At 58.5% G+C, this 12,149-nt stretch overlaps 1 protein-coding gene across 1 annotated transcript in view; it reads left to right on the top strand.

Moving 5' to 3' along the window:
- POLR1A (RNA polymerase I subunit A) overlaps positions 1-10,873 on the top strand; it is a 76,717-nt gene extending 65,844 nt beyond the window's left edge. Inside the window, exons 28-34 of the mRNA XM_068564331.1 lie at positions 4,019-4,145; positions 5,473-5,583; positions 6,171-6,470; positions 7,224-7,424; positions 8,717-8,834; positions 9,317-9,481; positions 9,865-10,873. Coding sequence (XP_068420432.1) covers positions 4,019-4,145; positions 5,473-5,583; positions 6,171-6,470; positions 7,224-7,424; positions 8,717-8,834; positions 9,317-9,481; positions 9,865-9,965 — 1,123 coding nt within the window. The 3' untranslated portion in view covers positions 9,966-10,873. The remainder of the gene's footprint in view (positions 1-4,018; positions 4,146-5,472; positions 5,584-6,170; positions 6,471-7,223; positions 7,425-8,716; positions 8,835-9,316; positions 9,482-9,864) is intronic.
- Positions 10,874-12,149: the final 1,276 nt, after the last annotated feature.

Raw genomic sequence — 12,149 nt, 5'->3', positions numbered from 1 at the left:
CGGCTGGAGAGCACGCCACTGGCCTCAAGCGGGCAGGGGTGTGGGCCAGGGTGGCCAGACCTTCTGATTCAGATAAATAAGAAGAAGAAAACCGCCTCTCTTTTTTCTTTCTTTGGCTGTTTGCTTGCTTTTACTTTTTATAGATAAATCTCTAATTTGTAAACATTGGCAACTAATTCATATCTTTTTAAAAGCCTGGTGAGGGGACTTCCTGGTGGTCCAGTGGTTAAGACTCTCCGCTTCCAATGCAGGGGGCACAGGTTCGATCCCTGGTCAGGGAACTAAGATCCCACATGCCACACAGCACAGCCAAAAAACTAACTAAATAACTAACTAACTGCGATGCAGCACAGCCAAAAAACTAACTAACTAAATTAATTAATTAAAAAAAAAAAAAAAGAAAAGCCTGGTGAGGCTGAAATAGATCCCATATGTCAGCAGGATTTGGCCACGGACCACCAACCACTGTCTTCAGTCTAGAACAGCCCTCAGGTCTTCCGGAGCTGCTTGGAAGTAGAGAAGTGATGGCAGAGTCGAGGCAGGACGTCCGCGCACTCAGTCATCCCATAAATATTTACTGAGTGATGCCCACTGACAGGCTGGGCCCCAGGGCAGTGTGGCTGGGAGGGAGTGACTGTCCTGCCCTCACCTGAAGATGTGGACTGGCTGCAGCCTGGCCCCCTAAGCAGGTGGCACGTAGGATGGCGGGTGCTGTGGTAGATGAGCTTGGACGTGAACTCAGCCCTTTGGACGGGGGAGCTTGCTGGGCCTCGGAAGCACCTATGTCGCTCTTCGCCCGGGTGGAGGAGGCTCGTTTTATCAGGCAGGCCCAGTGCTGTCGGGGTGCTGGGTCACGTCGCAGGAGACCTGTCTGTGCCCCAGCTGCCGGCTCATTAATTAACCGGGAGGAACGTCACTCCCAAGCGTGCCGCTGTTTGTGCTGGCCAGGCGGCCCTTTTCTGAGAAATAGGAATTCGGATCATGTGGCCTCCTGAGAATTACCGAGAGCAGGCGGGGTCGGCGATCTGCCCCATTTCTATGTATCTCAGGTGTGGGCCTGCCAAGCAGGTAGGTCGCATGAGGCGTGCCCCAGGCTGTGCTCAGAGTTCTTCCTCTTTACATTGCCTTGGGGAACTGAGAGTTCATCACTTTTTAAAAATGTCTTCTTGGTAAGGAAGAGCCCTGGCTTTTTCCCAGTGGTGAAAGACTTAGTCAACTCCTTCTTTGTATTTGGCTTGTGCACTTGAAAAGCTGTGATGAACAAAGCCATGTGCAGTCGCGCTTGGTGGAGCTGCCCTGTGACTTGGGCAGGGGGGCCAGAGAGGGAGCAGCTCGTGGAAGGGGTTGTGGTTGGGCTGCCTTTGCCAGGCCTGGGCAGTGAAGCAGCCTCACGCAGGCCCCCTGGAGACCGCACGGGGATGGGGGTGTGCCTTCAGAAGAGGGGACCCCCCCCACCGGGAGCGTTTTCTTTTTCCTTTCTCCCTTCCTTTTCCCCTCTCTCCTCTCTCATCTCCACCCCCTTTTCTCTCTCTTCCCCCTTTCCCTCCCTTTCTTCCCTTCTTCTTTCCCAGCTGTGGGATCTTGAGACTCTTTTGACACAGATTGGAGAAAAAAAAAAAAACAGAGACACAGAGGCACTTCCCTAGATGGAGGTGTATAAGCCGTGAAGCTCCCCTAAATATCTGCCCTGGTGCCCATCCCTTTGGATATGTGTGTAAATGATCTGGAAGGTGGGCCGGGGTGGTGAGGTGGCAGGAGTACTGAGCTAGGAGGCAGGGGTGTGAGTTCCGGCCTCCGGTCCCCAGCCGTGTACCACCGAGTCGGCAGTCTGCAGCGAGAGCTTCTGTGAGTCTGACTCTGCAAACAGCAGGTGGTGGAGCTGTTGGCAGGCACTTTCGGAAACAGCCGAGGGTCATGTTCCCTGTTGGTAATTATTTATGTGGGACGGAGGTTTCTCTGCAGCTGCCCCCCTCCAGTTCCCCCTCAGTTGCCACATTCTGACAAACAGCACGACCTTCACAGAGCAGTCACCGTGGGCCTCCGGTTTCCTGGCTCTGGGCAAAATCACAGAAGGGCAGACTCTTTGTACCCCCGGGAGGACTTCTGGCACACAGGTGACATGCCTGCCACTTACCGTTCAGGGTGTTATTCTCCTTTCTCACCTTCTGTCACGTTCTGCACTGGTCCGGTTCACCAGAAGAGGCAGGCAGGGTAGAAAGGATTTGCACCGGGGGGGTTAGGGAAGGTCTCTTGGGGGGTTCCATCTGCGCTTAGACCCCACCGTGGGCGTGGGCGCGGCTCCAACAGGTCGATGGGAGGCTGGGGAAATTGATGGTGGTGCACATGGCCCGAACAGAAGCCCAGCGATGCACGTGCAGGGGGTGAGAGCAGGTGGGTGACGGGTTGAGGCCAGTTGCGGGGATTGAAGTGCTGGTGGGGGAGCCTCAGAGGGGTGATGTCACCTGAAGGGACAGGCCAGGGCGGCAGCCCCACAGCAGAGGGAGGCGACAAGCAGCTTGTGTGTGCGGGGCGGCCCAGCTTCACACCCCGTCCGTGTCATTTCACGCCCTGCAGTCTGCGCTGCAGGCTCAGGCATGGGGCAGGGGCGGTCCCAAGACTTCCAGACGGGGTCAAGGCCCTCGTCTGTCTCTGTCTCCAGACTCTGGCAGAACAGAGACTTGAACCAGAGCCTGTCCTTTCGGAAACATCTCTTCCGCCCCCTCCTCCCGGGTGGACTGTGTCTTTCTAAAGTCAAGCCAGGCTTCCCCCCTGTCTGGCCCTCTGGTCCCTGTCCACAGCACCTGGTGACCAGGCTCTTCCTTGGATCGGTGGTGAGGAGGCTTTTTTCTGCCAAGGGCGGAAACTCAGCCAAAACCCTGTACAACTTTAAAAAGTTGGGGAAAAAAAAAAAAAATGGTAGGGAGGGAGAGTAGCAGTCTTTTGTTTTTAATGAACAAAATAGTAAACATCTGACCTGCCTGTTTCTCCAGTTAAAGCTCTTAAGTGCCTGTCTTTTCAGCCTTGCTTTGCCCTCAGGGCTGGCACACGGTGGGCCCGTCATAGGCGCTCGGAGAACACAGGATGGCTGGCTGGGCAGATGAGGAACTGATGCTTTATATAATTAAAAGAAGGCTGTCTGGTGTGCTGCTGTGGCCTGATGCAGAAGACAGGCAAGACGTCATATGAAGAAAGGAGCAGGGGGCGGGAGACAGGGTGAGGCCCAGAGGAAGCATTAAATAGATAACTCAGGAGGAAGGACCCAGGGGCCAGGAAAGGTCCTCTGGGCTCTGCCTCAAGTTGGTCCTTTTAAATTGCTTTCGTTCTAACCCGTCGCCATGATTTACCGCCACGAAGTAAGTTGTCACCGCCTTGGAGATCCCGATAAGCTCTTCCACATCTTATGTCTCTCATCAAATTGTCGGGGGTCCCACACCGAGGAGACAGGAGTTGCCAGCCCTGAGCAGTGCCACTTCCTGGAGATGCGGTAGGCGGCGGGCTGGGGGCGGCCCTCGTCCCGGCCTGGCCTCCCCTCTCCCGCTGCTAGGCCCTGCCACCGGAGTTAGACGGCCACCACCACCACACAGCACCAACAACTGTCACTTGCTGAGCAGCCAGCCTGCCAGGCCCCATGACAGGTATCGGATGTGGTGTTGTTTCTAATCCCTAAAGCAAGACTGCATGGTATCTATTAATACCCGCGTCTTCCGGAAGACAGAGGTAAAGCTCAGGAGACCATCTGTGGTGATCGAGGCCACGCACCCTGGGAGTGGCAGGCCACGTGTTCAGTCCGGGCCTGTTGGGCGTGGAGCAGTGTTCCTTCTGATGCGCCGTATACCACCCAGAAACAGCAGGAGGGGGAAAAGTGAGCTGAAGGGAGAGGCAGGGTCTCCGTCTCCTGTAGAAATCCCCGACATCACCTTCGGGGCTGTGAGATCCTTACAGCATCCTGTCCCCACAGGGAGGGGAGAATGGAGGTGCTGGTGCTGAACGGGGCTGCGTGGCTTTCTTCTCGTTTCAGATTCTTTAAGATTCTGATGGAATCCATCAGAAAGAAGAGTAGTAAAGCATCCGCTTTCAGAAGCGTAAACACGCGGAGAGCCACCCAGCGGGATCTAGACAACGCAGGCGAGTTGGAGAGGAGTCGGGTGAGCGAGTCCCCTGAGGGCCCCTTGGGGGAGGGTCCAGGGCTGGGAAGCACATCGGGTGGCGGCTCACTGAGTCAGTTCTCCTAGGACGGCTCTGTGACTATCCTCGGTGCTCCTCGAGCCCCTTCCTGCTGTTGGCCCATCTCTCCGCTTACCTTAGCATTTATCCACTGTTCTGAGAGAGCCGAAAAGCAACATTTTCTTCTCCTTGAGTGTGGCAGGCCATGTCGGGCAGCATAGTCTGCCTGGCCCTGGGTGAGGGCCCCAGGTCATCCACCTCTCTGCTCTCAGGGACCCCTCTGTCAGTGACTCTTTTTATCCTGAGGTTAGACTCAAAGTAATGGTACCCACCGAGGTCTTGGAAGTTCTTTTCCTGGTCTTGTTCAGTCTGCCTTTGACTTCCCTAGGCCAGATGAATTGAGGCCCACAGAGTACTAGGAAAGGACCAGAGAGGCATTTTGAAGCAGGGAAGTTGGGCTACAGTGACGAAAAAGGATAGAGCCAGGGAAAAACCATTGGAGGCAAAACAGTCCAGGAATGATGGTACCTCATCTGCCAAGAGGCCCGGGAGCAGTGTGGGGCAGGTCCCTGGGTGTCATCTGAGCCGGCAGTTGGTAGGGCTGTGCTGTGCCTGGACAGGGCCACAACGAAGACTGGTCCTGTCCCTTCCCGGCTCGGTGACCTCAGCTATGTCACCTCCTCTCTCTGGGCCTGTCTCCTCATCCCTAAAATGAGGGCCTGGCCTACCTAGACAGAGAGAGTGCCAGGTCTCCTGCCCCGGGGTCTACCAGTTGGCTAACTCAAGCGCAAATGGGCACAGGATGTCTTTGAAAGGCTGCCCAGTCTTAATTCTCAAATCACCCAGAAGGAGACGATAAGGAACTAAGAGCCAAGGCCAGGAGAAAGGTATAAATATTTGGTTTTTAAAATACCAAGACAACTCTTTCTCTTCATCTCCACCCATAACAAAAATACTTGGAATGACACTAGCACCATCTTCTTTTAATGACTTGAAAAGCCTTGGCACTTTCTTTCTTTTTTTTTTTTTTTAAATGCAAGATTTTGCGGGTGGTACGTGTAAAGATTTAGGCTGCAGAGAAGGAAGCGTGGAATCCAGGGGTGGGTAGGGGGGTGGAAGGTAGGTCGATGGATAGTTGGGAAGGTGATAGGTGGCTGAACGATGAGTGGATGGGTGGGTGGGCAGGTGGGTGGCTGGGTGAGTAAGGAGAAAGGCAGGTGGATGGGCAAGTGTGGGGGGTGGAGAGATGGATTCACCAAGCACTGGGTATTAGAGCTCATCTTTCTCTTTCTTGTCCCCAAACCCCAGGGAGAGCAGGAAGGAGATGAGGAAGAGGAGGGGCACATTGTGGACGCCGAAGCTGAGGAGGGAGACGCTGATGCCTCGGACGCCAAACGCAAGGAGAAACAAGAGGAGGAGGTGAGGGGACTCTGAGGTGACACTTTCGTCACAGATGAGGGCTCACCCCCTGGTGCATAAGGCCACACCTCTGTGTCGTGCTGGAATCATCAGGAGCCTTGAAGCAAGGCAGTCTGCCCAGCGCACCACTCGATTGACAAGGCGCTGTTCATGGGGTGGCGAGTGGGCAAGGGCTGGCTGTCCCTGCGTCTGAATCAGATTCGAGGACCCAGAGGCCTTGGGCAGGGAGAGGAAGTCAGGCCGCCGCGTCCTGTCTTTGCCATGAAAATACCTCCTTCTCCTCCCCGTTACTGGTCTTCCACTGCCACGATTGCTGCCAGGACAGAGGGCGGTGAGGCAGGGCTGAGCGGGTTCACGGGTGAGAGAGCTAGAGGCGGGGGGGCGGGGTTCAGCTCAGAGGAGGGGGCCCTGGGACTGAGGGGCTGGCATCCCCGGGGAAGAGGCGAGGACGGCGGCCGGGCCGACGGAGCAGGCGGGGCCGGGGTCAGCCAGCGGCTGAGGCCTCTGCAGGGGTGCCTGTTGTGCAGGCCAGGTCCAAACGGCTGGTGGGGCCCGAGTGACACGGCCTGCGCTCCGCCCCCCTCCAGGTCGATTACGAGAGTGAGGAGGAGGAGGAGGAGGAGGACAAGGACGACGACGACCTGCAGGAGGAAGGGACCGTCCTCGGGGAAGGCGTTCCCCAGGCCCCGGCGCAGGAGGAGGAGGGGGGCTCAGGCCCCGAGGAGGACTCGCTCCCCGCTGCCCGCCTGACGCAGCCGTGGAGGCCCGCCCGCAGCCGGGAGCCCCAGGGCGCCGAGGCGGTGGAGCGCCGGGTGCGGGCGGTGCGCGAGTGCCACCCGTTCATAGAGGACTACCAGTACGACACCCAGGGCGGCCTGTGGTGCCAGGTCAGTGCCGGGGCGGCCGCCGGCTGCTCTCGTCTCAACCCCAGGTCCCTTAAAGAGGCTGGTGACAGCTGCGCACCTGCTGCCCCCGGTCATGGCCTCGCACATTCGACTTTTCACACCCTTGTGGGCCAGTCCTCTCGCTGCGCGGGGATCTGAGCCACCAGACCCTACGGGTGCTTTCACGTTGTACTTCAGGCCTCGGTACAACATGTGCGTTAACGTGTATCAGTTGTCGTAGAGACCAGCAGAGACACTTCACTCCTCACACCGTCTTTGTTCCTGGTCCCCAACTTCAGCATTGCAGTGTTCCCTGAGAGGCTCGGTGGCTTGGATGCCTGGACGTCTACACACAGACTGGCTTTTTAGTCCTTTCCTTTGATCCGATTTCATTGGTTCCTAAATGGTAGTGTGGGTACGAAGCCTTGACCGGGATTACACACATGAAAGGACACGTGTTATGCTTTGTGGTAATTGAAAGGATATCAAGGGTGATGTGAGTGGATGTGATTTTCACCGTTCTCACCGACATCCGTGAAAACGTTGCTCTGCTGTTTTCACCTCAGCCTGTGTGACTGGAAATGGCTGCTGTGTGGCCACGAAGGCCCGCAGCGTTCACAGGCCCGGCCCGCCACCCGCTCGCCCCAGCAGGGCCGCGGTGTTCCCTAGTGGGGCTCCAGAGGCGTCTCCCGGGGAGCCCGGGCGGTGGGTCTGGGGCGGCCCTCTCCCCCGCCCCAGCTCTCCCTCCTCTTGCAGGTGATGGTGAAACTCCCTCTCATCAAGGTCAACTTTGACATGAGCTCCCTGGTAGTGTCCCTGGCCCAAGACGCCGTCGTCTACGCGACCAAGGGCATCACGAGGTGCCTCCTGAACGAAACCACCAACAGCAAGAACGAGAAGGAGCTCATCTTAAATACAGAAGGCATCAACCTCCCGGAGCTGTTCAAGTACGCCGAGGTGCGTGGCCCCTCCGGGTCGTCTGCTGGCCCCTCCGGGTCCTCACGCCGGCTCAGGCTCCCTCCTGGGCCATTTGCGCTCCTAGCCCAGGGTCCCCAAACCGAGCCTGCATCTCCCGGCCCACCTCTCAGGGATCCCCGATGCACGTGAGCCTGGTAAGGCTTGCAGTACAGAACCTGCTTAATTTTACGGAACCCAGAGTTTCCCAAATTACTTTGAGTACAGTTTCTTCTCCTTGAAATTAAAACCTTCCCGAAGTAGACCTGTAAGAAGTAGTTTTCTGAGTCGCTGGCCTGGGGGCTGCTCACTTTACCGGGTGAAGGAGGCCCTGGGTGCAGAGGGGGCCCCGCCCCGCCTCCCACGCCCGGCAGAGGCCTGTGCGCCCTGTTCCGCCTGCTCCACCAGCTCACCCACCTCTCCTCTGGGCTCTCTCCTGCTTCCCCCCGCCCGCTTCACTGAGCCTCCCAGAACCTTCCGAGGTGCTCTCGACCCGTGGGCGCGAGTTTTCCCCACAGAATTCTGAGTTGCCAGGACCAGCTCACTCTTCCCTAGTCCGCGCGCACCAAGCTGGCGAGGCTCTCCGGCCTCACATGCCCACCCCACCCCCCACCCCGCACAGCACTGCCCCACAAAGGCCCCCTTCTGCCCTGGAGCCTCTCACAGGCTGCTTTCCCAGAGGACGGAGCAGGCAGGGCTCAGGCCTCCCGAGAGCCGGCCACTGACAGGCCAAGCTCCGCGTCGTGCTCGTGGGATTTGTCCAGACGAGGCCAGGCAGGCCGCCAGGGTCTCTGCTGTTGCCTCTGGGGGTGACCTGCCACAGTGCAGAGCCACCGTGGGCCCCCCCCGGGGCAGCCGACCTGGAGCCCCAGGCCCCTGATGGGGCCCGGCTGACCCCCATGCAGCGGGCCCAGCCCTGCTCCCCGTGCCTGGGGGAGGCGTTTGGGTCTCTGCTGGGGAACTTGGCCTCGCCTACCAGGGGAAGCCTCCATCCTAGGAAACAGGTCTCTCTGTTAAATAAACAAACACCTTTCTTCCTGTTGACTCTAAAGCGGGTACCAAGTCTTCCTCTGGCCCTGGTGATGATGAGACAGACCTTGGGGCCCTGCCAGCATGCTTGTTGGCAGTTCTGCCTACACTGTTTCCTTTCGCTAGTCCTGGGCCACCTCGCGACCACTTTGTCATCAGCTGCGCTTGAGTGCCAGCCAAGGAGGGAGGGCGGCCTGGGCAGGATGTGTCCACAGGAAGGGGCAGAAGGCCAGGCCCTCCTAACCAACCCCTCCCGCCTCCCCCAGGTCCTGGATTTGCGCCGCCTCTATTCCAATGACATCCATGCCATGGCCAGCACGTACGGCATCGAGGCCGCGCTGAGGGTGATCGAGAAGGAGATCAAGGATGTGTTCGCCGTGTACGGTAAGAGGGGCTGTGGGCGGCGCTCGGGAGGTCCCGGGGTGTCAATCCCGCTCCGCAGGGAACTGAAATAGGGACACGGTGAGCGTGGAGCCCGTAGGGGATCCTCAGCGCCACCGTGCAGAGGGAGTCCCTTGTGGGTCAGTCTTGTCCCGTCCCCGAGGCCTCCTAGCGTGTTTCTCGTCTGCTGGCCTCTGAGGGAGAGTCTGCTTCCTCATCCTGCCTTCAGGGTTTCAATTCCCAAGTGCAAACAGTGCTCTAGGGTCTCGTGTCCTGCGAGGCTGCTTCCCGCGCTGCCGGATGGAAGTGGAGAGAGACGTAGTACTGGAGACCGGGGAGGGAGGGCTGCCCGCCGAGGTCAGGGGTTGGGGAGCTGAGTGAGCAGGTGACGGAGCTGGAGGGGGCACCCTTGTATCGGGTGGTGCTGTTCCCACCGTCCCCTCGTCACTGCTTAACCCTCCCTTCGGTCGCCGCCCGTGTGACAGGCATCGCCGTCGACCCCCGCCATCTCTCCCTGGTCGCTGACTACATGTGCTTCGAGGGTGTTTACAAGCCACTGAACCGCTTTGGGATCCGGTCGAACTCCTCCCCGCTGCAGCAGATGACGTTTGAGACCAGCTTCCAGTTTCTGAAGCAGGCCACCATGATGGGTCAGTCGTGGGCACGTGCCCTTGGCCCCCCCTCTCCTGAGTCTGCTCTGGGCAGACGGGCTCGTCCCTCAGGCACCTCTCCACACGCCTCGCATGCAGGGGAGATCTTGGCATCTCACTGCGGGAAGCAGCTGGCAGGGGCGGGCAGCAGATGGGAGAGCTGCCTCTGCCTTTTGGAGGAGAGGGAGAGGGTCTTCCTCTCTTTGAAACGCAGGAGCAGCGCGGCCTCATTCCCGTCAGCCCCCGAGCCTCAGCACCACCCCTCGTGGCCTCGGAGGTGCCCCACCCGCCCAGCCTCAGTGTTGAGTGCCGCCCCCCATCACCTTCCACCACCCCCGACTTCTCCCTCAGCCACCTAACGAGCACTCTTGTGTCTCTCCCAGGATCCCGCGATGAGCTGAGGTCCCCGTCAGCCTGCCTCGTGGTCGGGAAGGTCGTCAAGGGCGGGACAGGCCTCTTCGAGCTCAAGCAGCCCCTGAGATAGCAGCCCCTGCGCACTGGCCACCTGGCCTGCCCGTCACAGGAGAGGACCGGGAGACCGGAGTCCCGGGCGGTTCGTGGTGACAGTGCAGAGCCCGGCTGTGACTCTGGGGGGTCCAAAAAGCAGCCGGCCTCTGGGCTGGACCGGCTTCACCTGGAAAGTGGCCACATTGCTCATCCTCGCCCCTCCCATCTCAGGATGCGCACGAGGTTCACCAAGTCCCCCGAGCCCCTCCGAGGCGGCCGGACCTCCCCCTGTGCTGCAGGAGGCCTTGGAGGTGGAACCCCTGGCGCCCCCAGGGTAGGGGCGCGAGGTCTCAGTGCTGCGAGCAGCCAGTGACTGCAGGCAGGCTTCCTGCTGCTCCGTGACCTGCTCCTTCTGGCTACGCCAGCCCCTGGGGACAGAGTCCCCAAAGAGTCCCCCGCTAAGGCTCTTTCTCTGGAACAAGCACAGGATGGTGGAGACCTCCACCCACCCAGCTTCTGTGCCTGGGGCAGAGCCCTGGCCCTGCTGGCATGTGGCTGCGTGTCCTTCTGAACCGGATCAGCCCTGAGTCCGGGGCTGGTCTCTTCGGGGCCCCAGCAGCTCACCCCCAGACATAAAAACCCTGGATCCCCAGCCGGGCTGTACCGCTTGAGCAAGTTGCCCGGCTGTCTTTCCCTAGCTCTGCTCTCAAGCCAGCACTGAGGCCTGCGTCCCTGTGCAGGCTCTGCCCCATCCGGGGTCATCCGGGCTCCCTTGACCTCTGGTACCCGCAGCAAGGGGCCTTGGCATGGACAGAAAAGTCAGAGGACTTGTACCGAGGCTTTGTAAAACCAGAGGCTGTTTCTATTTTTGTCTGATGTTATTCCAACTCAGGCTGAGTAATAAACATCACTGGAACTAGCTGTTGGGAGGAAAAAAATCTACAAGACTGCGGGCTTTTTGGTTTTGTTCTTTACTCTTTGGTTTGTGGTTTCTACGCCTGTGACTTGAGAGCCTGGGACTGGAATTACTCAGCGCAGTCACATCTCGGATCCCTCTTCCTGTTTTTTTGGCAGAGGACGTGGAGGGAGAGAGCTCAGCCCTGGCAACCTCCCACTCTGACCCCAGCCTGGCCCTGTGGTGTCCCCCTTCCACAGCCAGCTTCTGGCCCTGAGGCCAGGAGAGCAGAAGCCAGTGGGAAGGAGCTAGCTATGTGTGTCTGGGCTGGGAAGGGAGGCCTCGCCTGGGGAGAGTCACCATGCAGCTCCCTCCAGGTACGTGACGACGGGACCCAGCCTGTGTGTCCTGTGCCCACACTGGAGAAAACCTGGCAGAAACAAGGTTCACCTGGGAATTCCCTGGTGGTCCAGTGGTTAGGACTCCGCGCTTCCACTGCAGGGGGCACGGGTTCGATCCCTGGTTGGGGAACTAAGATACAGCGTGCTGCACAACGTGGCCAAGAAAAAGAAAAAAGAAGAAATAGGGTTCAACCAGGGCTTGGGGACAGAGGATTATGGACAGCTTCTGAGGGGCGCAGGAAGCAGGGTCAGGATGGAATCCGCACCACAGGTGAAGATGTGCACTCGGGGTGTTAAAGGACCAATGTATAACCTGATGATTTCCACTCATACTGGACTGTGGGAGAGGGTCTTCAGAGGAGGTCACGAGGTACCCGTTGGACAAATAAGCATGTGGTTACCTGGCCCTAGGGCTCGGCGTAAGCACTTGAGTGTCATGGCTCAGCCCCACCTGGGAACTGAGGGTGCGGAGGTGAAGAAGCGAGCCCCAGATGTGGGCAGGGCCGACGTGCTTGCTGAAATCAGACCCCTGACCTGCGTTGGGAGGTGGGTGACGGCCCCCTGCCCTTCCTGCCCGACCATCCATGCATGTCCTGGGCAGCTCCGTTCTATGCGTGTTTCTCTCCTGGGAGACCTACCTCTGGTTTGTAAGCAGACGTTCCAGGCTTGCACATCTTGGCAGACCAGGACTCCCTTTCTCCCCTATGGGATTTACACGCTCACTTCAGTGCCACTCTTTGTTCAGAGCCTCTGGGGGTGGCCTCCTTTGCCATTTAAGATGGCGTGTCCTTTGGAATATTTTCAGTATTGTAAAGGCTCCTCTCTGAGGGCAAAGTTGATTTTTGGAGAGAGCCACAAGTAGGTCCAAGTCAAATCTGATGAAGAGAATAGATCAAGCTGCATGATTTTTTTTTTTTTAATATTT

Source organism: Eschrichtius robustus, chromosome 15 (assembly GCF_028021215.1).
Source record: "Eschrichtius robustus isolate mEscRob2 chromosome 15, mEscRob2.pri, whole genome shotgun sequence".
NCBI lineage: Eukaryota > Metazoa > Chordata > Mammalia > Artiodactyla > Eschrichtiidae > Eschrichtius > Eschrichtius robustus.
Note: the sequence above shows the minus strand (reverse complement) of the source record. Positions and strands in the feature narration are given on the sequence as shown.